A 27496-nucleotide genomic window follows, 5' to 3' on the forward strand; every position below is an offset into this window, starting at 1 on the left:
TGTGTCATAACCATAAGGGTAGCCTAAAATTCCTCCTTACCTGTAAAGGGTTAAGAAGCTCAAATAACCTGGTTGGCACCTGACCAAAGGAACCAATGGGGACAAAAGATATTTTCAAATCTGGGCAGGGGAAAGAGAGGGTTTGTTTTGGGTTCTTTGTTTCTGTGATTGTTCTCTCTTGGGACAGAGAGGCCAGACAGAAATCCATCTTCTCCAACCCATCCGAATCCAAGTCTCCAATATTGCAACCAGTATAGGTAAGCCAGACAAGGCAGATTAGGTTATCTTTTGTTTTATGTGAATTTTCCCTGTGTTAAGAGGGAAGTTTATTCCTGTTTTCTGTAACTTTAACGCTTTCCCCAGAGGGGGATCCTCTGTGTTTTGAATCTGAATACCCTGTAAAGTATTTTCCATCCTGATTTTAAAGAGATGATTTTTACCCTTTTTTTTTTTTTTAATAAAATCCTTCTTTTAAGAACCTGACTCATTTTTCCATTGTTCCAAGATCCAGGGGTTTAGGTCTTTGATCATTTTGTAACCAATTGGTTAGGATATTATTCTCAAGCCTCCCCAGGAAAGGGTGTGTGTAAGGCTTGGGGGGATATTTTGGGGAAGACGTCTCTTCCCGTCTCTTTGTCAAGTGGTCTCTTCCCGATTCTTTGTTAAATCGCTGGGTGGTGGCAGCGTACCAGGTTTTAACCTAAGCTGGTAGAAATAAGCTTAGGGGGCTTTCATGCGGGTCCCCACATCTGTACCCTAGAGTTCAGAGTGGGGAAGGAACCTTGACAACATGAAATAGTGGTTTCAGTTCCAGTCATTTGTCTGGAAGGAAAAGAAAGAATAAAATAATGAAGTGTGTACTGCAGCTGAGAAAAAGGTAAGTTATGCAGTTCTTTACCCATTACATATTCAGAGCAAGTCGTATGGGCTAAAAATGGAAAGAAATTTGCGCTGCTGATTTAAAGAAGATTATGGGGCCACCAAGTTCTTGTCCACTCAGGATGCTGCTTGCTGACAGACTCAGCCCAATCACGCCCATGTAACTATCAATCAAAGGCAAGAAGACAGTGAGCAACTCAGCAAACTTTACAATTAAAAGGCAGGAGTCCAAGAATTTATCTGCTTAAGAACTCCTCAATCCAAAATCCCATTTTATATATTGCTTTATTTTCACTGAGCTTAATGATAGCAATTTTACCTCAACTTCTGCCTGTTGTCTTGCTAGAGTGATGTTAAATATATCCAGGGACTTTTCAAATTCCTAGAAAGTAAGAGAAAAAAAATACAATATTAACTGCTCAGGTAATAAAAATGATACATGATTCATATATTTAACAAAGTCTGTTATTGTTTTATTCAGTGACTGTATGCTCCAACTTTCTGTACTGTTTGCCCCAAACCATCTGTAGTGCAAAGTAGCATATTCTCAATTAATGAGCAATTGAAGCATTTTTCCTTATTTACGATATATTTATTTCACGAACATAGCATTTTTAGTAAGATCTATCTGCATAATTTTATCTTTACTGTTTTTAATTTACTTACCAGCACTGTCATTTGAAGATACATCCTATCTAGATTCCTATTCCAGGGCACAAGACATAGTAGTCCAACATACTGGTTATTTCTGCATGCCTTACATATTACCCTCTGAAGACATGATTAGTATAAATACTTCACTGTCATCTCCAACTGTTAGTTCCATTCCACCTTACCTTTAAATGGTCTAGACTTTTAATAACTTATATAACCTAATAAATAGTAATACCAGGGTAATCAATTATTTTTGTCAAGGTCCAAATTTCTTGGTCAAGGTAAGTCAAGAATCCAGAGAAAATAATAAAAAAATAATAAGTAAATAAAGAGATTTTGGAGTCCATTCGAAAGCATCTGGCAGTCCAGATTTGACCCAGGGTCTACCTATTGACTACCCCTACTAATACTTGAGATGATCCCTACACGAAAAATTCATCTATTAATGATGCTACCTTCTGAAAACAATCACAGTGTACATTTTTATAGTGTCTTTCAGCCAAAAGTATTACAAAACGACAAAAATGGATGTATAGAGCTCTCAACTGGCAATTGCAGCCAAATGGTATGGACTACCATGAGCCATGAAGAAAGGTTAAAAAAACAAAACTGGAAAATCCCCATTCAAAAGGACTATGTGATTTACAGGGTTTGTAGCTCAACTGAGCTCAAGAGATATTTAAATCTGGGTGAATTTTGAAACTGGTTTGTGCAAAAATTGTATTTTGGAATGAAACCATTTGACAAGTAGAGAACTCCTAGGTTGGAGAGTAGTGAAGGAGAAAAAGATGAATATAACTGTCAGGAAAAATAAGATTATTTTAAGGGGAACATGGCCTCCAACTGGTTTCTACTCTTGACACACCCTTACAGAATTAACATTACAATGCAATTGTCATTTAAAGGATATATTTTACTAACAAGAAATGCAATAAAAGAACCATTTTTATATGGGTTTTTTTAGATGAAAGCTAACCTAACACTCAAATTAAAAGCTGGATACACTTTGTAATGGACTCTGTTAAAAATTAACACACAAGTGACCTAATAAATCTAGTTATTTTAAGTAGATCTTTTTTACACTTGACATCAGGTGAGGAAAATATTGGCTGGAAGAAAGACAGCTCACGGCACTATTTCAACATCATCTTCAAAACAAGTTTCATAGTACACTCTTTCTAAAATAGAAGATAAATTTTTATCTAAGTCAATTATCTTTTTAAAACTAACAGAGTAACTAAATCACTCGTCTTTGTGCCTCAATTGTATCAGCTCATGTTCTCTCACCTCTCATTCCAAGAAGTTAACAGAATATGACTTATGGTTGCATAATGATCCATTCAGCTTCAAGGGACATAGCGACAGCACAGTTGCCTGATGTTGATCTTTACTATGCTTATGTTTGTGCATGTACTTCATGAGATAGTTACTGCACTGAGCTCAAATTAAGCTCTATGGCAACATCACAACAGAAGGCAGAACATCACTGTGGGTAAAGGAGTAGAGTACATACAGGTAGGCGACTTAACTTTTCATTTGTTTAATTGTGTGGGTTTGTGTCAGGTATGTCATAAGTATACAGTAACTTTAACTGCTTCCAAACTAAATTATTTATTAATTTCCGATATATTTTTCTAAAAGCTTATGAAGGGACAGGAGGACTATGCAAGCTAGAGATGGCAGTGCTGCTTACATAATATTGTATCACATCAATAGTTGCATATGCACCATTATGCATCTTCTCCTCTGTAAAGTAACATGACAGAAAAAAGTAGCTTCTGATAAAGGCTGTGCACACATCCAGCCCCAATCAGACATTTAAATGCATGGTTGTAAATTTTCAATTACAATGTGAATCAGCAGCTAAATATGACTAACTCCAGTTTTTGTTTTTTAAGACAACCCATTACAACAGACCTATTCACGACCCAGCTCCTCTACTAATTTTATGTAAAGACATTTAAAAAAAAAAAAACTGTCAACAATGAAAAGTAGCACTGCTATGGCCTAATTTCAGCCTAATTTCAAAAATATAAGAGAAACCAGACAACACTACACAGAAAATTGAAAGGACAAAGATATTGACTGGATTTCCCTACTAATTGGTCTAGCCACCACCCCTCAAAACCTAGGAATCACCAAGCATCTCCATAATTTATACTGCACCATAGGCACGAATAGTGCTTTACAGATACAGAAAATGGCAAATTCTCTAAATTACCATCTAAATTACACAAATAAAACACACAGAGGCAACACACAGTTAGCAGGAGTGGCAGAGAAGAGGTAAGATATATTACTTAATTTTATTTATATATAAATATATATAGTGCAACGGGTTAAAAAAAAAGAAAAAAGATCAGTTCATGGAAAACAGGTGCATCAATGGCTACTAAGCTAACGTGGTCAGGGATGCAACCCCATGCTTGAGATGACTCTAAACTTCTGAATGCCAGAAGACAGAGGTGGATCTTCCCAAAATTGTTCTGTTCTCTATACCTCCCCTGAGCTCTGTTATTGACTACTTCTGGCGACAGGATACTGGGCTAAATGGACTACTGCTCTGACCCAGTATGGCAGTTCTTACATAAAATGCTAATAACTATACTCTTATACTTTGTTATATAGTGCATAGGTCTTTCAACACAATCCAAGCATTTCATTTTTGAAGGCAAGAACCAGAGGAAAACACCACTAATTTTCTTCACTCTAATCATTAAGGACTCAGTCTATAACCCTTACTCAATGTAATTAGTACCACTGTACTACTTACAAGGCATATTACTAGTCAATTTGAATAAGGTTGCAATATCAGGCCTTTAGTAAGTTTTACTGAATTTTACTACTGAATTTCTGACCATCTGTGTCTGACCATTTATATCTAAGATATTTCTAAGTTTTGGTGCTCAATATCAAATGGAAAATGCTAACCTCTAACAATTTTATGATCTCTTCACTTGGGTTCTTTGATGTTATCTTCATTTTATACATCTCTTTGTAGTTCTTCACTTGTTTTCTATGGTGTCGAATGTGTTCCCATGACCACATATTAAGCTTGGGTTGAACATTTACTTCCAGAATACCATTAATAATGTATTTCCACCTAATGCAAAAACAAATTAAAGTGTTTGTTATATACCAGTAAAAGTTAAAAGCACTTCTTTCCACATTCCACACTGACCCATCTCCAAATAGAACCAAGTTGCTCAAGGGCGTAACACCTTGTCAAATACCAATACTCTGGTCCATCAGAAGGGTATCACTTAAAGGTTACAGTTTTTTTCTCAGAGGTTAATAGGTTGCTTTGTCCTAATCCTTTGAAGTACAAGTGTTTTCTGCAAACCTGTGGGGAGCTTTTGAAAAAAGTGCATGCTACTTTATCTTCACCGCCACGCAAAAGATCTAAGTATTTATAGCTAACGGTAGTATTCTTCAACTAATGACCTCCACAGCCACACTGGAGTTTCATCCACAATCAGAGTATAGATACCAGACAGAATGCTATCAAATTCAGAAGTTTCTAGAAATGTGCTGCTCAAGACAACAATTGCAAGATTTGAGTAAGTATGCTGTATTTACTGTATCCTAGTCTCGCAACAATTCACTTTTTTTAAAAAAACTATAAAGTACTAAAAACCAGAGCACAGTTGCACAAACCCTTAAACTCACAGGCAGAAGAGAGTGAGTGTGGATCTACACAGGATAGTATACTCAGAATGACAGCTGCAGTACTGTAAATCCTCTTTAACCATATCCTAGCTACCTAAAAGTGAGTTCTGTCTCCTGGGGTTTACAGTTGGCCTTGACATATAGCAAGGAAAGCAGTTTGCATGAATTCATTTTGGTTTGTGGATGTGTACATGTCCATTATAACATCAGGTATCCATTCAGATCAGTTCCTCCCTTGTAAGCTAAAAATATATTGAAATGGACAAGAATCAGTGTATTGTCAGGTTTCAGAGTAGCAGCCATGTTAGTCTGTATCTGCAAAAAGAGAAGTAGTACTTGTGGCACCTTAGAAACTAACAAATTTATTTGAGCATAAGCTTTCGTGAGCTACAGCTCACTTCATCCGATGAAGTATTGTCAGCATTATCAGTTTCATGGAAACTGCAATGGTAACAGATAAAAACTTGTAGTGTGATGCACTGTTAAAATCACGATACACTCCAAGATGCCACAAGCTAACTTGGTGGGGGAAAGGATAGAGAGAGTGTAGGGGGAGAAGTAGATCTACAAAATGTATAAAGTAAAACTCAGATAAGCAAAAATTTCTGTGGGGAATTTATGCAACACACTCATTTAAAGAGGAAAACTATCATCAGAAAATTATTTCAAGTAAACAATTTATAAAAATTTATTTAAAAGCTTTTAAGAGATTTTACCACTTCTTGGCATTGTTGTGCAAAGGAACATCGGGTCTGTACTTCCGGTATGGCAGATTCCGGGTCATCATATCAATAGACTCAAGGAGCTCCATAACACTGAAGTACTATACAAAATATAAGTCAAAATGTTATAATTTGCAAAAAGACAGAAACACAATATAAACCAAAATGTCTCCAAAGCAGAATTGTTTAAGGTCAAGTACACTATAGGGTTCAAAGAGGTCTAATTTGGTAGGTTCCTTTTAATAGAACATTTCCTTTCAGTAACTTTTTATGCTATTTATTATTTCTGAAAAACTCAGAAGAAGTTCCAGACTAATAAATCCACTGATATTTTTATTGAATCAAACAACTGAATCTCACAAAAGAAATGTTACCTGTGGTTTATTGAACTCAATGGCTATATCCTGTAAATTTACATCTAAGTTCATTTTTGGTGAAGAAAAGTCAAAATCAGATCGAGGATTCATACGGAGTTTGGCTTTAGCGGAAATTGGACGGAATACTAGAAAATAAAATTTTAGAAAAAAACGTGAATTAAAAGAAACTGAAATGTGAAAACAAGTAAGTTATTTAATACAGTCTAATATTCACGCAAGATAGACTCCACTGAAAGTTACATCATGCCACTCACTTGAAACACCACATTTCAGAACATAAGGATTGTATTACGGCAACTTAAATATATTGTACTCAATTTGAACTGAGCCAAACCCCAAACCAGTCGACATTTGAAAGGGAATTTATTTACAAAATTCTCCTCAACAGAATCACAAGTCAGGAATTTCAAAAAGTAATCTCAATTTGCAGGAAAACTTAAATTTTATTTGCCTCTTATGATGCCGAGTTCTCTATTGCATTAGGAAAATCATTCAACCATAATATTTATTTCACTACACCAATTATTACCATATGACAAGTACTATTCTCTCGAATTTTTACTCGTGATCTCAATTTGCACCAATATATTATAGACACAAAGCTATTCATTGCTTTGAGTATGGTGTATCTGCACGGACATTAATTTCACTAAATCTTCAGTTCAGCAAATTGAAAGTGTCAGCAAATTATGAAGAAAATGAAATACTGACAACTGATGAAAATAAACTTTGGTAAACTCTTTCATATTCTGTCAGCTGTACTTAAAGGGATGAACACACATGATAGACTTAGATTTGAAGCTTAAGGTGTGAGTACAAGTAAACATCTACATCATATTGACACAGGATCCAGGGAAGTACTAAGGAGGAGCAGTAGAAAACTAATAGCTGTCTAAATATTCAGGGCAGGTTTCTATTCATTACGTGGCTCCCGATTCTGCAAGCTGCATCTGCATAGATGGAATGAGGAACCTTTGTGGATACAATTGCATACTTGGGACCTTAATGAAGGTTCCAGGATAACAGCATTAAAATGTGAATGCCAACATCCAACTATTGTACACAGAATCCAATTAATTTATTAATCTTGTCATTTGACAGTGACCTGCAAATCTCTTCACAAAATTCCTTCATAACATGTTGCCTACTCCTCATTTAAATTGGCAGTTGGGGGCATCCAAACACATTTTACAGTAAGATTTGTAGGTTACTTTTTAAAAGCCATGTTTGGGGTAAGACTTTTTATCCATTCCTGTATGTAGTCTTAGATGTTGATTACTTGCAGCTAAAACTGAGATATAATACATACCTGTATGTATACTAAAGATAATTTCCTCCCCTTCAATGGAATTTTTCTAAGACTGCTTATATTACACAGAGTCCAAAGCCAAAAAAGCTATCATGTACAGCCATTTCTGCTACATTTGATTCTGGAGAAGATGTCTTCTGTACATCTTCACTCTCTAGATCTAATCAAGGAAGAGGCATCTGAGCAATGGATTTGCCCTAGTCCCATTATAGGAGGTGGGGTAAAAGGATCAGAACTGATACACAGATCCAATATCACCCTTTGCTGCTTCTCTGTGTCTTGACAACTGAGCCCTTAATCGGTATCAAGTATCAGGGGGTAGCCTTGTTTTTGTGGATACAGACTAACACGAAGTCCGGTGGCACCTTAAAGACTAACCATGGTTTCTATACAAGAACCAGGTCTCTGGGAACTGGTGTTACAGCTGGATCCGTCATCACAACCAGGTGCTTCTTAGCTCTACTGCCAGGTAATGATCCTCTACTTTGTTCTGATGCAACAGGAGCCAAGGAAGTTCTTGTTTGTGGAATGGCTCAGATTTCTGATCCATAAGTTTTGGGTCTTTTCCAATAAACTTATGACATTTAGTCTTGTCCACAAATTCATTTGTCACCAAAGCTGGTCTATGCCCTTTCTCATAGCCAACCATACTGTCCAATTGCAAGGTTAAGCTGCAAGTGCCTCCCAAAGGAGTAAGGCTTGTAACCTGTTCTGTCTCTCCATTTGTACTCTCAGGATAAAGGTGCTACAGATGAAACAGCTGCAGGGTGAATGTCCTTCTCTGAGGGAGGTAAGAGAGCATGTTTGTGCATCCAACACTGGAAAAAGCAAAGAGCAAAAGGCGCAGCATTTGAAGCCTAGTTATCTGATCTTCAGATCCACCATGAGATCTTAGTCCAGAGCCGAAGCTTATCAATGCTACACAATTTATAATAAAAACTAATTTACTAAGCTATTAAAACCCTATACTAAGTAACTGCATAACAGTAACTATTTAAAAAACAATAGGAAGTTATCTAAAAAACAGAATTTTGAAACTACCTTGGCACTATCTAAAAGGCACTATCTGGACCCAAGGTCCAGAGTGATGCCTAATCCATCACAGTTGGCAAGTGGAAGGAACTGAGATGGCTGGAGTTTTACAGATGGCTCCCTTTTACAGCCAACAGGAAGGGGCACGTGAGCATTCCAACAGGCACCGCTAGTCAGGTTCCAACATCTGAGTTGCACACAGCTGGTGCAGCTCATGAGCGGGAATATGCAGAAGCCACTCAAAAAAGAGAATTTAGAGTATTCAGAGAAACAACCATCTCCTTTGTTATTCTAAATGCCTACAGTAAGCAGAGATTGTATACATCATACAGTTTCAAGCAGTTTTCTGAGGATATCTATGACATAAGCATAAGGCACCAGGACTCAACACAAGTAACTTTGATTGATAAATAACAACAGAAAATTATTCCATTTTTGTACAGTGTATTATTTCCTTTTGGAAGGTAGTTATACATTCAAAATGATATACTTTCATGGCAGTATCAAATAATCTATAACAACATATGCTAAACATCCCTGTACAGTTAAAATATAGTTGTTACGGTCATGCCGTTGTGATTGCCAAGAAGCACCAAAAAAATTTAAACCATAGCAAAATGTTAAATGAATGGAGTATAAGTTTCAAAACCCCGTGAGAACACTTTCAAGAAAGAAACCTAAGCAGAGAGCTGAAAGATTTGCCATTCTTTAAGACAGACTGCATGGCTGCTCTGGAATATCTACAACCAAAACAAAAAGTAAACTTGTATTTTCGAAGGATTATTGCCATGACAGACCATAACAGCACTAAATGCTTCGCAATGTAGCATTTACAGTCAGGGCTAGCTTTAAGATTTTGGAGAAGACAAGCAAGATGATTATTAGGATTACTTTCAACACCAATACCAGCCTCATCTGCTGTAGAATTGCTGCCCACCTGTTTGAGTAGTTTTCAACATCTGAAGATTTTTTAAAATGATAATTCTTCAAAAGCATCTGTTGGAGGGTTGTATATGCACATACTGGTGAATTTTAGGTTATTTTCTTTACCTTCTCTCCAAGTCTACAGAATCCAGAGTGAAGAATGATATTAACACTCAAAATGGCCACCCCCATACCCTCATAGACTTCAAGGTCAGAAGGGACCATCATGATCATCTAGTCTGACCTCCTGCATATTGCAGGCCACAGAACCTCACCCTCCCACTCCTATTATAGACCCGTAACCTCTAGCAGAGTTACTGAAGTCCTCAAATCCTGGTTTAAAGACTTCAAGTTACAGAGAATTCATCATTTACACGAGTTTAAACCTGCAAGTGACCCACGCCCCAGGCTGCAGGAGGAGGTGAAAAACGCCCATGGTCTCTGCCAAACTGACCCGAGGGGAAATTCCTTCCTGACCCCAAATGTGATGATCAGTTAGATCCTGAGCATGTGGGCAAGACCCACCAGGCAGAAACCTGGAAAAGAATTCTCTGTCTTACTCAGAGCCCTCCCCATCTAGTGTCCTGTCTCCAGCCATTGGGGATTTTTGCTACAGACAGTTTTGTCATCCCATCCCCTCCGTAAACTTATCAAGCTCAGTCTTGAAGCCAGTTAAGCTTTTGCCCCCGCTGCTCCCCTTGGGAGGCTGCTCCAGAACTTCACTCCTCTGACGGTTAGAAACCTTCACCTAATTTCAAACCTAAAGTTGTTGTTGTCTCTCTCCCTGGTATTTATTCCTTTATACAGAGTATAATTATCATTTATACAGAGTAATCATATCTCCCCTCAGCCTTCTATTGGTTAGGCTAAACTCTGAGTCTCTCATAAGATAGGTTTTCCATTCCTCAGATCATTCTAGTAGCCTCTCTCTGCACCTGTTCCAGTTTGAATTAATCCTTCTTAAACATGGGAAACCAGCATTGCACACAGTATTCCAGATGTCTCACCAGTGCCTTGTATAATGGTACTAACACTTCACTGTCTCTACTGGAAATACCTCACTCGATGTATCCTAGGACTGTATTAGCCTTTTGCACAGGCTCATAGTCATGCTGTGATCAACCTATATACCCAGGTATCTCTCTTTCTCTGTCACTTCCAACTGGTGAGTCTCCAGCTTATAGCAAAAATTCTTGTTGTTAGTCCCTAAATGCATGACATTGCATTTTGCACTATTAATTTTCATCCCTTTTCTATTACTCCAGTTTACAACGTCATCCAGATTCTTGTCTGTTATTCCAGTCCTCCTCTGTATTGGCAATACCTCCCAACTTTGTGTCACCCACAAATTTTATTAGCGTACACCGACTTTTTGTGCCAAGATCAACAATAAAAATGTTAAATAAGATCAGCCCCAATACCAATCCGAGGAACTCCACTAGTAACCTCCCACCAGCTTGACCTTTCACCTTTCAGTATGACCCATTGTAGTCTCCCCTTTAACCAGTTCCTTATCCACCTTTTACTTCTCATATTAATCCTCATTTCCAATTTAACTAATAATCTCCCACGTGGAACTGTACCAAATGAACTTACTTACTGAACTCACCTGACATTTCTTTCAAACTTAAAAATATACAGGACATCAGCCATGGAAATACAATAAGATAAAGGAGAATATGTAACATTAACTAACCTAAAAGTTTATGAGTATCTGTCTCCTCTTGTTCCCTCATTTTCTCTACCTTGTTTTCCAACTCTATCATTTTCTTCCTCCTCCCTTCCATCTGACCATTTTCCTTATTCTTCTTTCCCTTTTAGCTCATCAATCTTCTCTCCTCTTCCTTTTTGAAATCCTTCCATTTCTCTCCTCTAACTAAATTATTTTTGACTCACCTCTGTTGTTCTCTTCCACATACTGTATTGTTCCTTTTCTATTTGCTCCTCTTTACACTTGATTTCTGCCCTCTTTGATCCTTCTATATTTCACAACTTCTTCTCCTTCCCCTATCCACATTGTCAAGGTCTCTCATGATGACTCCTTTCTACTCTTACATGGGTTCATCCTTCCTCTCTCTCATAGGGTCTCTCCTGTCTTCCTCCATTTGTGAGGGGTTATTGTAAAGTATCCCAGTTATTTGCTATCTGCAAGGGATACATCCAGAAGCCCAGTGTCCAGTACTGCGGTACTTCTAAGTTCCACAAAGAAAGACATGGAACTTGGCTGTAGTAGTCCCCACAACATCATGACCGTCCATCCCTACCTGGCTTTACTACTTCTGAAGGTGTGGGGGATTAAGGGGGTCAGGTTCCTTGATCCTTTGGCTTCTCTGATGTGCAGCAAGGGAGCTCAGAGCTCCACCACTACTGCTAGGGATTGCCCTGATAATTCCACAGAGAGGCGAACAGTCTGAAAAAAGTTCACAACAGGCCTTAAAGCTGTTGGAAACTACCTGAGTAGTCCCTCTTCCAGCCTCAGAACCCAGGGGAACCCATAGTTGCAGGCCTCACAGACCAGTCCTGGGTGACTGTAAAAGAACAAGGTGTAGGAACAACTGAATAAGCTACAAACTGGAACTTTTGTGGAGAGTGGGGGAGACACAATGAAGCTTTTCACCTTGATGACCCTGTAACCAGTTAAGATTATAACTGCAATTGTTTTGAATACTAAAAATAGCCAAAAGTATTGTTGACATTTAGAAGTTACAAAAATTGACAATTCACATTTGCAGGCTCCAAAGGCAGACCTTGCCTTTGGTTGTATTCTTCCTTCCGCAAATTTACCATGAGCATACCTCTCAGTAAGACAATGTACGAAAAAGCAAATTTTGTGCAACAGACTAACTGTGGGATTCACTCCTTTACAATTAGTGATGCTCCTCAAAATGAAGTACAAAAGAAAAATATGAACATGAGATCACAGTACAAATAATAGAACAATGCATTTTTACTGACTGACACTTATGGGTGGCTGCTACTGTACCTTTTTTCAAAAAAAAATAAAACACCCTCAATACAATTTAGTTAACACTAAAACTATTAGTCCAGCATCATACAGAGCTGTATTTTCTTCATTTAAGTGTTTATTATTACTGTTAAAGCTTTTGTTATTTTAAAATTCAGTTCATCTGTTATATGAACAACAAGGAATGGTAACATTAAATGTATGGTTTATAATTGCTATCTATTTTAGTTCTTAAGCAAAAACATTTCTATAGAATAAATTTACATGCTGTAATGCCTATGGCAAATGTAAAGACACAAATATAACATAGTCCTCTATTGCAGAAAGAAATTAATCAGTGTTTTGGAAGAGAGGTGTGATATGTTCTTTAAGTTCTTAAATAAAAGTAAAACTTTCATTTAAAAATAAAGTACTTTTAAAATAAAAGTGAAATAGTCTGTTAAGTATTGAAAGTACAGAAAGTGAAAGAAACACTTACCAAAATCATAACCTTCTGGAATCATGTTGTGGCAGGCAACTCCATGCTTTAAATTATTCTATTTTAAAAAAAAATAAAGTTTGAGAGCTTCATTTTCACGTCAAGACAAACACTTTTATATAACAAAGAATAAAATATTTTTTTAAATGTGTTAAGAAGAAATAGTATCTCTGAAACCAGAATATATTTTAAAACAAGTCTGTCTGCCCTCAATTTAAATCTATAAAATCCTTCCATTAAGGACATAAGATTTTAACAACCATGTAATGAGTGAACAACCATCACCACTCCATCATACAGAATGCACTGGTAATTTTGAGTGACTTGGGATAGACAGAAGAATAAGTTATACCACAACATATTTGTGGTATGCTAATCTAACATTCAGTATTCTTCCAATAGAATAGTTACTAACATACAACCCAACCCTGCAAATAGCAAAACTGCCTGTGATTTTAATCAGAGCAGAACTGGATCTCTAATGAATAGGAACTATATTGAACATTTCACATCATGAAACATGGAAGTACAGGATACACTATGTCACCTTTGACTTACCAAAGATTCATCGTAACCTCCATGGTAGAACATCACTGACTTCACATTCCAGTAAGCAAAAAAGTTATCGAGACGTACAAGCTGAAAATAAAACCGAATGCTTATGAAGTCAAATACACTGTGATCTCTTTCAGTACTTTCCATTATTTTTAGTTTTTTCATGGATATTAAAATGGCCAAATGCTCCACAAACAGACATACACACTCTCTCTCTCCAGTTTTGATTACACAGAAATAGATGATCTCTTTTACCTAGCAAAAACATAAACCCACAGGAGCTGGCTCCTACTCCAGTAATGTTTTGTTATAATGATAGCATTCACTGCCTATATTTTACCTTATAGAACAACTTGGAAGCTTCATCATGTAAACATGGATTCCAATTTTGATCTGAGGTCTGAAAAGGAAAAAAGGTCTAGACTTAGTACAATCAAATCAGAGTCAAACAGACCACACAACAAAAGAAAATACACTATGGGCCTAACTCAACACCCACTGAAGTTAATGGGCATGGGCAGTCTTTCTGATCTGTTTGTACACCACCTAGTATTATGGGACACCTGCCTATCACTGGGATTCTTCAGTACTACGAAAGCTACTACTACAACTACTACAGGAGTCTTTCCAGTGATTTAATTAGACCAAGCTTTCAATTTCTTAACTGAAACTATCAGACTACATCTTCTGTAGGTCTATACACCTGCAATGACTGTCAAGCTCCACTCATGAACCAGAAATTAGCAAGGTGAAGTTTTCTGCAGGGTGACCTCAATTTTTTTTCCTGATATTCTTTAGGCAGCTTCTGTGGAAAAAGTACTCAAGGGCTCCTGTTTGTGGTTTTAGTGGTAGTTGCATGCAGTAGCTTGAACCAGTAAAAAGTTCATAGTTTGTTGATAATTCCCCATTTTTATATACAATATGATGCTAGCTCCAGGAGAGGAGTGCTGTGGGGAACAGCTTTTACTCAGTACACAAATACCATTTTTGTCAGCAGATAAAGTGCAATTTTCTAAAGTTTTTCTACCAAGTATCCTTAAAAAGTATGTATCTAGAAACAAAAGACGTATGTTAGCATACTGATTTCACTAAGCATTGCCCTGCATGAAATTAAATTCTATTTACATAGAAACTTCACATTTATGATCTACAGAAGCTGCTTAATCAGAACAGCTCTACAGACAGCCTACCATCCCTATTAAGTAGCCTCCCAGAACAAAGACAGCACCTGCCATGAGAGAAGCAACAATACCTTCTCTCCACCCCACTGGAGTGTGTTGGTTTCTTAAGTACTTAAAGTTTCAGTATTTGTTATAGTTCTGTTTCAACACTAAGTAGATAAAAGCACACAAAGGAACTATTAGTACATGTCAACAGGGTCCATCCACGTGCACAGCAGACTAACGTGGGGTAGATTTACACCGCACCTTGATGAGAACTAAATGTTCATGTAGACAAGCCCCAAGTGTAATTGCAGCCTCAACTGTCTGTCCCTCCTCATTTGAAGAGAGAAGTTGCAGCAGCAAGTCATGCACTGGGCTATGATGTGAGTCTTTCCCAGGCACATCAGGAACCTATCATGGGCATCTGTCTTGGGAAATACAACTGAACAAGACGTGCATCTTTTGAACCTTCTGTGCAATTCAGGTACAATGTAGCTCCAGGAGGAAACCCAACACAGATAACTCTAAACTATGTAACTAACTATAACAAGAAACTGGATGAAAATATGCAATAACTAATTTGCAGACACACTAGGTACTTCCTTTACCTCTCTGCGGTGGCAAAAAAACTGAGGCGATCAAGAGACATGCTCTCTTACAATGACAGAGCCAAATGATGTCATCTTAAGCGTGATGGCAATCCTGCATTCCCCAACACACACATCTTTTCTATGCAGGTTCATAGCTTAATACCAGAGATGCCAAATACCGTAAGTGGGAAATCAAAGAGGCACTCAAAAGAGAGGTTATTTCCTTTATAGTAACTGGAGTTCTTTGAGATGCTTTTGCCCACCCAGATCCCAGGTAAGCGTGCATCCCATGTGCACAAGCTCACAATCTTTGAGCCAGCAATGTCTGTTGGGGCTGTGCACATGTCCTATATGCCTTCAGGCCCCTGAACAGGTAGATCAGCCACAAACTACTGCTCAGTTCCTTCACCAATACAGAACATCCAGGTAAAGGACTCTTTATCAGTGGGGAAGGACGACGGGTCCTGGGATACCTGTGAAGAAAAGACCCTACAAGAATTCCAGTTACTGTAAGGTAATTAAACTCTCTTTCTCAAGCATTTGTCCTTAGAGATCCCATGACAGGTGCTTAGCTAGCACTTACCTCTTAAGGAGGTGTGTTTGTGTGACAGTCCTACCTAAATAATGACCTGCTGAAATGAACACCTGGATTTGGAAGCGGTCACAATGGAGTAGCAACTGGTAAATTTAGGAACAGAACTTCAAGTAGCTACCCTACACAATCTCAGAAATAGGGGCTCCACTACAACAAGCTGCCAATGTCACCTGAGCCCTAGTAGAATGTGCCCTAACTCCTGAAGAAAAGAGTAGTTTATTCAATGCATAGAATATCTTAATGCACTCTGAAACCCACTTCAAGGGCCTCCAAGAGGCAGCAGCCCGATCCTTAAATTTGCCACCTACAGCCACAAAAAGCCTGACTGATCCAGGAAATTGCTTCATTCTAGAGCAGAGGTGGGCAAACTACGGCCCAAGGGTAACATCCGGCCCACGGGACCGTCCTGCCCGGCCCCTGAGCTCCCGGCCAGGGAGACTAGCCAGCCCCTGGCCTTTCCCCCACTGTCTCCCCTCCCCAGCAGCCACACCGCCGTGCAGGCAGAGCTCTGGCCCGCCGCTCCTGTCAGGCAGCGCAGCAGTGTGGCTTGCTCCAGCATGGTTAGGGGGCAGGGGGTTGGATAAGGGGCAAGGGGTTCTGAGGGGCAGTCAGGGGACCGGGTGCGGTTGGATGGGGCAGAGGTTCTGGGGGGTGGGGTAGGCAGTCAGGGAACAGGGGGAACTGGATAGGGGGTGGGGTCCCAGGGGGGCGGTTGGGGGAGGGGGGTTGGATGGGTCAGGGGTTCTAGGGGGGCAGGAAGTGTTAGGATAGGGGGCAGGGGGCCAGGCTGTTTGCGGAGGCACAGGCTTCCCTACCCGGCCCTCCATACAGTTGCGCAACCTTGATGTGGCCCTTGGGCCAAAAAGTTTGCCCACCCCTGTTCTAGAGAGAGAAAAGGATATAGCCCTGCTTAAATAGAGAGTGTATGAAGTTTGATCTCCCCAGAGAGAAACGATGCTAAGGGAAAGATACCAGCAAATGAATACATTGATTTATATGAAAAACAAACATTCTGGGTAAAAATTTTGGGTATGATTTGAGAGTAACCCCATCTTTACTATGTAAGGAAGACCCATTATCAAAGCCTGTATTTCATTCACAAAATTATAGCTATTAAAAAGGCATTTACATGGGAAAATGGAATAATGGACACAGTAACATACGACTCAAGGGGAGGATCCAATAATAATAATAGAAGTGGCACATTCAAATCCCATGTAGGAAAAGGATCCTTAATTGAACGAAATATGACTTAGTCCTTTTAGCAATCTTGATACAGAAACACAGGGGGAGCAAATAACCCCCAGATGAAAGATGAAACAGAGATTGTGGTCAAATGCAATCTAATAGCAATAAAGTCCAGACTGTTTCAGGGAAACAAGTAATCCAAAATAAAATAAACAGTTGACTAAGTGTTGAATATGCCTCTGAATAGCCCACAACAAAAAACATTTTTTTTTTTACTGAGCTTCATATGTTAACCTTGTTAGAGGACTTTCTGCTCTGAATCCAAAAACCCAACAGCTTTTATCAATAGAATTTAACCAGCTAGTCTCCATGTGTTAGATGTACACATAGAGTACCAGAGTATAGTTCTGCAAAATTTATGGCCAGAACATTTGGAAGTGGAAGAGGTGGATGGACTGATAGGTGCATCAGGTCAGAAAACCAAAAGTCATGAACTGGAGGCTGGAGTTATCAATATTATCTGGGCCTTGTCTTGTATTTTCTTGAGGATTCCAGGGTTTAACAGAATGGGGAACAAGAGTACAGTAGAACTTTTCCCTATCAAATAAGAAAAGCAGCTGCTAATGAGCCTGGACTCAGTCCCCCTTGGGAGCAAAACAAGGGGCAACTCTTATTTGCATCAGTAGCAAAGATGACAATTACTTACCCCCTGTTTCAGGTATGCCTGATTCAGAATTTAGTATTTAAAGTCTCACTCACAAGTTACTGAGCAATTCCTACTGAGATGATCTGCCAAATTGTTCTCAGCCCCTGGCATAAAAAGCCTATTAGGCTGACTCGAAAAATGCACCATTCTCCAGACAGAGAAAGATTTTTGCCCCCGCTTGTCTGTTTATATAGTGTAGCACCCTCAGACTGTTTGTTAGAATCTGGACAGTGATGCCTCAATGAAGGCGTAGGACAGTCCTGAAGGCTAAACAAATAGCTCGGAGTTTAATACATTTATGAGCAATCATGATTCCGTCCAAGACCACAAGCCCTTTATCTGGAGTATGTCTAAATGAGCTTCCAGTCCTGCTTGAATGTGTCCATCACAAGAGTCTGAGGCTGGAGATGAAATAAAACACCCTGACAGGCTGAAGAGGGGATCTATCCACAAATATAGAGAGGCCACTGGCAATAAGATTTACAAAATCATGGATAACAGAAGTCATGGGATAAGAGGGAAGGTTATCTCGTGGATTAGTAACTGGTTAAAAGATAGGAATCAAAGGGTAGGAATAAATGGTCAGTTTGCAGAATGGAGAGAGGTAAATAGTGGTGTCCCCCAGACATCTCTACTGGGACCACTCCGATTCAACATATTCATAAATGATCAGGAAAAAGGGGTAAAAGTGAGGTGGCAAAATTTGTAGATGATACAAAACTACTGAAGATAGTTAAGTCCCAGACAGACTGCGAAGAGCTACAAAAGGATTTCTCAAAACTGGGCAACAAAATGGCAAATGAAATTCAATGTTAACATATGCAAAGTAATGCACATTGGAAAACATAATCCCAATTATACATATAAAATGATGGGGTCTAAATTAGCTTTTACCACTCAAGAAAGATCTTGGATTCAATGTAGGTAGCTCTCTGAAAACATCCACTCAATGTGCAGCGGCAGTCAAAAAAAGCGAACAGAATGTTGGGAATCATTAAGAAAGGGATAGATAATAAAACAGAAAATATCATATTGCCACAATATAAATCCATGGTTTGCCCGCATCTTGAATACTGCATGCAAATGTGGCTGCCCATCTCAAAAAAAGATATACTGGACTTGGAAAAGGTTCAGAAAAGGGCAACAAAAATGATTAGGGGTACGGAACAGCTTCCATATGAGAGAATAAGACTGGCACTTTTCAGCTTGGAAAAGAGACGACTAAGGGAGGATATGATAGAGGTCTATAAAATCATGACCGGTGTGGAGAAAGTAAATAAGGAAGTGTTATTTACTCCCTCTCATAACACAAGAACTAGGGGTCACCAAATGAAATTAACAGGCAGCAGGTTTAAAAAAAAAAAAGAAGAAGGAAATATTTCTTCACACAATGCAGAGTCAACCTGTGGAACTCTTTGCCAGAGGATATTGTGAAGGCCAAGACTACAACAGGGTTCAAAAAAGAACTAGATAAATTCATGGAGAATAGGTCCTTCAGTGGCTATTAGCCAGGAAGGGCAAGGATGGTGTCCCTAGCCTCCATTTGCCAGAAGCTGGGAATGGGCAACAGGGAATAAATCAGTTGATGATTACCTGTTCTGTTCATTCCCTCTGGAGCACTTGGCATTGGCCACTGTCAGAAGACAGGATACTAGGCTAGATGGACCTTTGGTCTGAGCCAGTATGGCCGTTCTTTTGTCCCGGAAGCTTGGCGAAGGGCTAACATAGTGCCCATCTTTAAAAGGAGGAGCAGGGGAAGACCAGTCAGCCTGAGTTTGATACCAGGGAAGCTACTAGAGCAGCAGTTCTCAAACTCTGGGCTGGGACCCCAAAGTGGGTTGGAAGCCCATTTTGAGTCGCCAAGGCTGGAGTTAGAAGTGTCTGGGCCCGGGGCCAAAGCCTAAGCCCCACCACCCATGGCGAAAGCCAAAGCCCAAGGGCTTCAGCCCTGGGTGGTGGGGCTCAGGTTACAGGCCCCCAGCCTGGGGCTGAAGCCCTTGGGCTTTGGCCCATCCCACCTGGGGCACTGGGGCTCAGGCAAGCTTAGGTTTTGGTCCCCCTTCCTGGGGTTATGTAGTAATTTCTTTTGGTCAGAAGGGGGTCCCAGTGCAATGAAATTTGAGAACCCCTGTACTAAAGCAATACATAAAACATTCAATCTGCAAATACCGGGAGATGAAGGGATAATCACTAGCAGCCAGCATGGATTTAATAAGAACAAATCACATCAAACCAGCTTGATTTCCTTCCATGACAGGGTAACTGGTTTGGTGGATAGAGGGAATCACAGAATCGTAAGACTGGATCTAGTCCAAGAGGTCATCTAGTCCAGTCCCCTGCATCCATGGCAGGACTGAGCATGATCTAGATCATCTCCAATGGGCATTTGTCTAACCTGCTCTTTAAAAATCTCCAATGATGGAGATTTCACAACCTCCCTGGTCAAAATTTATTCCGCTTAACCACTCTGACAGGAAGTTTTTCTTAATGTCCAACTTAAACGACCCTTGCTGCAATTTAAGCCCATTGCTTCTTGTCCTATCCTCAGAAATTAACGAGAACATTTTTTGTCCCTCCTTGTAACAATCTTTTCTGTACTTGAAAACTGTTATGTCCCCTTTCAGTCTTCTCCTCACCAGACTAAACAAATCCAATTTTTCAGTCTTCCCTCCTGGGTCACGTTGTCTAAACTTTTAATTAATTTTGTTGCTCTTGTCTGGACTTTCTCCAATTTATCCACATCTTTCCTGAAATGTGGTACCCAGAACTGGACACAAATTCTCCAGTTGATATCTAATAAGCACACAGTACAGCAGAAGAATTACTTCTCATGTCTTGCTTACAAACACTCCTGCTAATACATCCCATGTTGTAAAAATAAAAAAGCAAACATCAGGGTTACACTGTAGACTCATATTTAACTTGTGATCCATTATGACCCCTAGATCCCTTTCTGCAGTACTCCTTCCTAGGCAGTCATTCCCCATTTTGTATATGTGCAACTGATTGTTCCTTCTTAAGTAGAGTACTTTGCATTTCTCCTTATTGAATTTCATCTTATTTACTTCAGACCATTTCTCCGGTTTATCCAGATCATTTTGAATGTTAATCCTATGCTCCAAAGCACTTTCAACCCCTCCCAGCTGGGTATAGTCTGCAAACTTTGTAAGTGTACTCTCCATGCCATTGTCTAAATCATTTGATTAACATAAAGATATTAAACAGCACTGGAACCAGAACGGATCCCTGCAGGACCTCACTCAATATGCCCTTCCAGTTTGACTGTGAAACACCGATAGGCTTGAAAGCTTATGCTCAAATAAACTGGTTAGTCTCTAAGGTGCCACAAGTACTCCTTTTCTTTTTGCGAATACAGACTAACACGGCTGTTACTCTGAAACCTGTCGTTTTCCAACCAGTTATGCATCCACCTTATAGTACCTCCATCTAGGTTGTATTTCCTAGTTTGTTTATGAGAAGGTCATGCGAGACAGTATCAAAAGCCTTACTAAAATCTAGATAGACCACACCTACTGCTTTCCCCAATCCACAAGGCTTGATACCCTGTCAAAGAAAGCTATTAGGTTGGTTTAACACCGTTTGTTCTTGACAAATCCATGCTGACTGTTATTTATGACAGTATAACTTCTAAGTGTTAGTAAATTGACTGCTTAATTATTTGCTCTATTATCTTTCCGAGTACTGAAGTTAAGATGACTGGTCTGTAACTCTCCTGGTTGTCCTTATTTCCCTTTTTATAGTTTGGCACTATATTTGCCCTTTTCCAGTCCTTTGGAATCTCTCCCATCTTCCATGACTTTTTGAAGGTAATCGCAAATGGCTCAAATATCAACTTGGTCAGCTCTGTGAGTATTCTAGGACGTATTTCATCAGGTCCTGGTGACTAGAAGACATCTAACTTGTCTAAGTAATTTTTAAATTGTTCTTTCCCTATTTGAGCCTCTGAGCCTACCTCATTTCCACTGGCATTCACTATGTTAGACATCCAACCGATACTAACCTTTCTGGTGAAAACAAACAAAAAGGTCATTTAGCACTTCTGCCATTTCCACATTTTCTATTATTGTTCTCCCTCTCCATTCTTGGTTTTCCTCTTGCTTCTAATGTATTTATAGAATGTTTTCTTGTTACCCTTTATGTCTCTAGCTAGTTTAATCTTGTTTTGTGCCTCGGCCTTTCTTTTTTTGTCCCTATATCTTGTGTTACTTGTTCATATTCATCCTTGGTAACCTGACCTAGTTTCCATTTTTTGTGGAATGCAGGGGACCTAATATACTTAGACCTCAGCAAGGGTTTTGACACAGTCGTCAGATTGGACAGAGGTCTCAAGTGGGTTCCACAGGGATCTGTTCTGGGTCCGACGTTAACATCTTTATTAATTACCTAGATGTAGTTAATAGACAGGTGGGTAGAAAGTTGGCTAGATTGTCGGGCTCAAAGGGTAGTGATCAATGGCTCCATGTCTAGTTGGCAGCCGGTGTCAAGTGGAGTGCCCCTGGGGTCGGTCCTGGGGCTGGTTTTGTTCAATGTCTTCATAAATGATCTGGAGGATGGTGTGGATTGCACTCTCAGCAAATTTGCGGATGATACTAAACTAGGAGGCGTGGTAGATACGCTGAAAGGTAGGGATAGGATACAGAGGGACCTAGACAAATTGGAGGATTGGGCCAAAAGAAATCTGATGAGGTTCAATAAGGATAAGTGCAGGGTCCTGCACTTAGGACGGAAGAACCCAATGCACGGCTACAGACTAGGGACCAAATGGCTAGGCAGCAGTTCTGCGGAAAAGGACCCGAGGTGACAGTGGACGAGAAGCTGGATATGAGTCAACAGTGTGCCCTTGTTGCCAAGAAGGCCAATGGCATTTTGGGATGTATAAGTAGGGGCATAGCGAGCAGATCGAGGGACGTGATCGTCCCCCTCTATTCGGCATTGGTGAGGCCTCATCTGGAGTACTGTGTCCAGTTTTGGGCCCCACACTACAAGAAGGATGTGGAGAAACTGGAGAGAGTCCAGCGAAGGGCAACAAAAATTATTAGGAGTCTGGAACACATGACTTATAAGGAGAGGCTGAGGGAACTAGGATTGTTTAGTCTGCAGAAGAGAAGAATGAGGGGGGATTTGATAACTGCTTTCAACTACCTGAGAGGTGGTTCCAGAGAGGATGGTTCTAGACTATTCTCAGTGGTAGAAGAGGACAGGACAAGGAGTAATGGTCTCAAGTTGCAGTGGGGTAGGTTTAGGTTGGATATTAGGAAAAACTTTTTCACTAGGAGGGTGGTGAAACACTGGAATGCGTTACCTAGGGAGGTGGTAGAATCTCCTTCCTTAGAGGTTTTTAAGGTCAGGCTTGACAAAGCCCTGGCTGGGATGATTTAATTGGGGATTGGTCCTGCTTCGAGCAGGGGGTTGGACTAGATGACCTCCTGAGGTCCCGTCCAACCCTGATATTCTATGATTCTATGACAGCATACTGATCAAATTTGCAGATGACACAAAGCTGGGAGGGGCAGGAGGAGGAGGGCTGCCAACACTTTAGAGAACAGAGCTAAAATTCAGAGGGATCTTGATAAATTGGAGAACTGGATTATTATATACAACAAAATGAAATTCAACGAAGATAAATGCAAGGTGCTACATTTAGGGAAGGAAAACTAAATGTACAAATATAGAATGGGTTATAACTGGCTTGGCAACAGCACTGCTGAGAAAGATCTAGGAGCTGTGGTGGATCACAATGTCAACCTGAGTTAGCACTGCGATGCTGTTGCAAAATGCAATTTGAAGTTACATTAACAGAGGAATAGCATGCAAGTCATGGGACGTAACAGAACTGTTCTATTCGGCACTGGTTAGGCCTCAGCTGAGTCCTGCATGAAAAGACTGGCCAGCAACAGGAGATTGATGGCTCCTCAGGAGGAGAGATGAAGATAAGGAAACCAAACCTATCTCAGCTAGGTTGATGCAATCAAGATGACCATGGCTTTGTCCTGTTTGATTCTGTTTAGGACCTTGAGGATCAGCAGCAGGAGAGGTAAGTTGTATACAAGGTTCTCCACCCAGAAGAGAAAGGCATCCTCCTGAGCACAGCAATGCAAACCTCCCCTTTTAACAGAACATTGCACTGGCTACAGTGGCAAAGAGATCTGTTTCTGGAAATCCCCAGTTTAGATCTATCTGTCTGAGTATGGATTTCTCTAGTTTCCACCCATGAACTTGAGTGAAGCGCCTGCTGAAATCCTCAGCTACAGTGTTTTGATTTGGTAGGTAGACTATCCAGAGCAGGATATCATGGGTTGTTCAGCAATTCCATAATTTCATAGCCTCTGTGGAGAGGAAAGGGGGATTTCAGTCCCCATTGTTGATTTATGGAGGTACATACTGGCCCTGTTGTCTGTCGTTATGTGGACAGACTGTCCTTTTATCATGGGTAGGAAGCGCAGACAGGTGTACCTGATAGCTCTGAGCTCCAGAACATGGATGTGTAAAGAGGAATTTTGGGCAGCCCATCTGTCCTAGTTAGCTCTGGTGATGAGCTCCAAGGAGAGATGCATCAGGAACTACTGCGAGAGCTACTGGAGGGTAGCTGAATGAGACCCCCCAAACACACTTTGTCTGGATTCTTCCACCACTCAAGGAAAACTAGAATAAGACAGGGGATCGAGAGCAACTTGTTTAGACTGTCTGTTGGGTGTGTATAAATGGACTTGAACCTGACTTGGAAGCAACGCAATGAAACGTGACACAGGTACACACTGCCACACACCCAGAAAGCTGCAGGCATGATCTGGCAGTGACTTGAGGACTGATTTGAACTTGTGTGATCAGCTATGACAGTGCAAGGAAACTCATATGGCAGATACAGATCACAGCACCAATCAGATCTGGAAGGAGCAGGTTTGGGTAAGTGATAAATCTTAGACCTTTTTGGCACATCCTCTGGGATGTGACCTGTGAGAAGCACCATCCAAAGATCTTGGCTCTTTCCTACCTCAGACAGGACTGAAGAGAAGACTCAGCTTATTTTCAAGAAGTATGAGGTCTCCTACAGTAAGGGGGAGGAGGGGCACCACAGAAGAAGTTTGGGGACCACTGCTGTAGAGGAACCTGGGGTTTAACTCAAGCTGCTAATCCAAGTTAAAATCCAAAATGCCTGGTCTTCACTGCTATTTTAACTCAAAATTAAGAACATCATCCTGAGAAATCGGGGGAGAGGAATGGGATTTTTTTTTGCTTGTTTGGAGTTTACATAAATAGCTGCTAAATGTATCATTTCACTGTTTTCCCAAGGATAGTCCTGCTAGTCTGTCACCAACAGAACAATGGGGGAGAACAGCTGGGCTTTTTGGGTGTGGGGTTTCAAAAGAAGAAAACATTACTCATAAAAGCACAAAAAATGGTAACATTTCTGGGGCAGGGGTGGTACCAGACACTACTTTTAATTCTATTTTCCGAAGTTTGACTGGTTTACCATGATTGTGCATCTTTAAATACATGGAAAGGCAAAAAAAAAAAAAAAAAAAAAATGATCTAAGAGCTTTTGACTGTTCCTGATACAAATAATTGCATCATTGCATCTTTCCATTCCAGAACATTTTTAGGGCTCGAAGTTTTTTTTCTTACTTCCCACTGGACTCACTGACTTAAGTAAGAGACCATTCAGGACCTTTTCTCCCTCCTTTCCCCTTCCCTTCCAAAACAGTTAATCTAGTCACTTGTTTTCACCACCTCCCCTCTTCTGGAGTACATTCTCGAATGGTGGCAGCTTCAATACTATCATTTAAAATCTGAACATCAGACTATCGTACTTAAATTCCAATTATGGTAAAAAAAAAAAAAAAGTAGAAGTGCAGTATCTACTTAGGATATGGTGGTTGCAATTTTGTATGCAATTTAATGCTAGCAACACATTGTCGCAATTTGTGTTTAGTGTTACAGCAGTCCTGAGTGAGAAGTGAATTAAAAAGCTCTTCCTCAGTCCTGAAATCTGGGTCTAGGATTGGAACAGTGTATAAAGTGTCCAAGGATGTGTTTAAACATTCCCAGATTAGTGGGGGACAGCTATTAAAATGGAGTATAGATACAAGGCAAACTTCTGGGACAGTTAGAAATGAGTTCTAGAAGCTGTTAGCCTTTGTATTTAGGATACTGGCAATTGCTACGATTAACTCTGGCTGTCAGGCCCAGGAGGGCAATAGGATTTGCCTACACAGTGGGGCAATGCACGCTAAAGGGCATTCTAAAACGCACCAACATGCTGCACACTAACTAGTCCAGCCCAGCATGTGGACCCTGCTGACACATACACAGTTCCATAGTGCACATTAACATAGTACTGATTCAACAGTAACACACACTGTGACACTGGCAGACCATGTGCCAGCTCATGTCAGAATCCAAGGCCAATGTACTTGTGTATTAGTATAGATCAAAGTGATTGTTAAACGTATAAGAGTGTATTTGGAGTTTAAACCATATCCTGTTATAATGTAGTCGCAAACATTTACATTGTGTGTACCCCTTTAACTAAATAACCCATCAAACACAAAAGAAGCCTTGTGGAATGAAAATGAAGAACTTCAACAGAAAAGTGCTAATTTTAAAGCAAATGGTCATTGTGTGTGATGATTAGAGGTCAATCAAAATGCATTCCTCACTCTCCACCATCAACGAAAAAGTCCATGTGGGTAGTGACACACTCGCTTTGTTTTCTGTGAGAAGAATCTATAAGTATGGGTTCAAGGAAAGATCCTAGATTTCTGGACTGTTTGGACTCTTATAGGAAGTGTACCAGATGCAAAGTAGAGATCCCCAGAGACAATCTGGGTACCCTGAAAAGACTTTTCGGAAAGTGGCGGATTATTATATCATTGTCACAATTTGGAATTGCAAACTGTGACTCACCTGTGTATATATTTCATCAGCTTTAACCTCTCAATAACTCTCATTTTCTTTTCTTAGCTAACGAACCTTTAGTTAGTTTATTACAGAATTGGCTACCAGCATTGTCTTTGGTGTAATATCTAGAGTATCAATTGATCAGGAGTAAGCGACTGGTCTCTTGGAGCAACCTAATGTGGTGTGATTTTTGGTTTAAGTGACCCTGTATCATGAAGTCCACTTTGTCTGGGTGGTAAGATGGACTGGTGAATCTATGGTGTCTGTGACTCCATGGTAAGACTGGTATAGTGATTCAGGAGTTTACATTTTCACTGGCTTGGTGAAATATAGTTACAGAATACACCACCAGCTTGGGGTATCTGTCCTGTTTCCTGATAGTCTGCCCTGAAGTAGGCACTCTCAGTTGTGAGCCAATCCAGACAGCACAACATATACTAGCAAACTTTCAATGCATACCAGCCTGGTCTATACCAGAGGTTCTCAAATGTTCTCAGATGTATTCTGCAGAGGTGTGAGAAAGCAGAGTGGAGAGCGGTGACTATTGGCCAGAATTTGACATTCCTGTGTGTACCCCAGAACTTGACAACACTGCAATCAGTCATTCTGTTTGTTCAGCCACCGCCAGCTGAAAACTAAATACCACAGAGCAAGGAATAATCTTAGGCCTTTGTGGGATAAGGTCAGACAGCTGCATATTTGCAGGTTGTTAATCATAATGGGAGGATGGTTAGAAAGTTATGGAAGAGAGTGAGTGAATAGCGACCTTGG

The 27496-nt window shown here is 40.0% G+C and overlaps 1 protein-coding gene across 5 annotated transcripts in view; it reads right to left on the minus strand.

The window, feature by feature from the left end:
- The window catches only part of VPS13A (vacuolar protein sorting 13 homolog A), a 262972-nt gene that overhangs the window by 214175 nt on the left and 21301 nt on the right, over positions 1–27496 (minus strand). For all 5 annotated transcript variants that reach the window (XM_073345103.2, XM_073345104.2, XM_073345105.2 and 2 more), the window contains exons 8-14: positions 13905–13964; positions 13568–13648; positions 13010–13067; positions 6299–6426; positions 5919–6025; positions 4465–4636; positions 1199–1261 (exon numbers count right to left, since the gene is read on the minus strand). In XM_073345103.2, the coding sequence (XP_073201204.2) occupies positions 1199–1261; positions 4465–4636; positions 5919–6025; positions 6299–6426; positions 13010–13067; positions 13568–13648; positions 13905–13964 (669 nt within the window). The remainder of the gene's footprint in view (positions 1–1198; positions 1262–4464; positions 4637–5918; positions 6026–6298; positions 6427–13009; positions 13068–13567; positions 13649–13904; positions 13965–27496) is intronic.

This window comes from Lepidochelys kempii, chromosome 5 (assembly GCF_965140285.1).
Source record: "Lepidochelys kempii isolate rLepKem1 chromosome 5, rLepKem1.hap1, whole genome shotgun sequence".
Classification (NCBI taxonomy): domain Eukaryota; kingdom Metazoa; phylum Chordata; order Testudines; family Cheloniidae; genus Lepidochelys; species Lepidochelys kempii.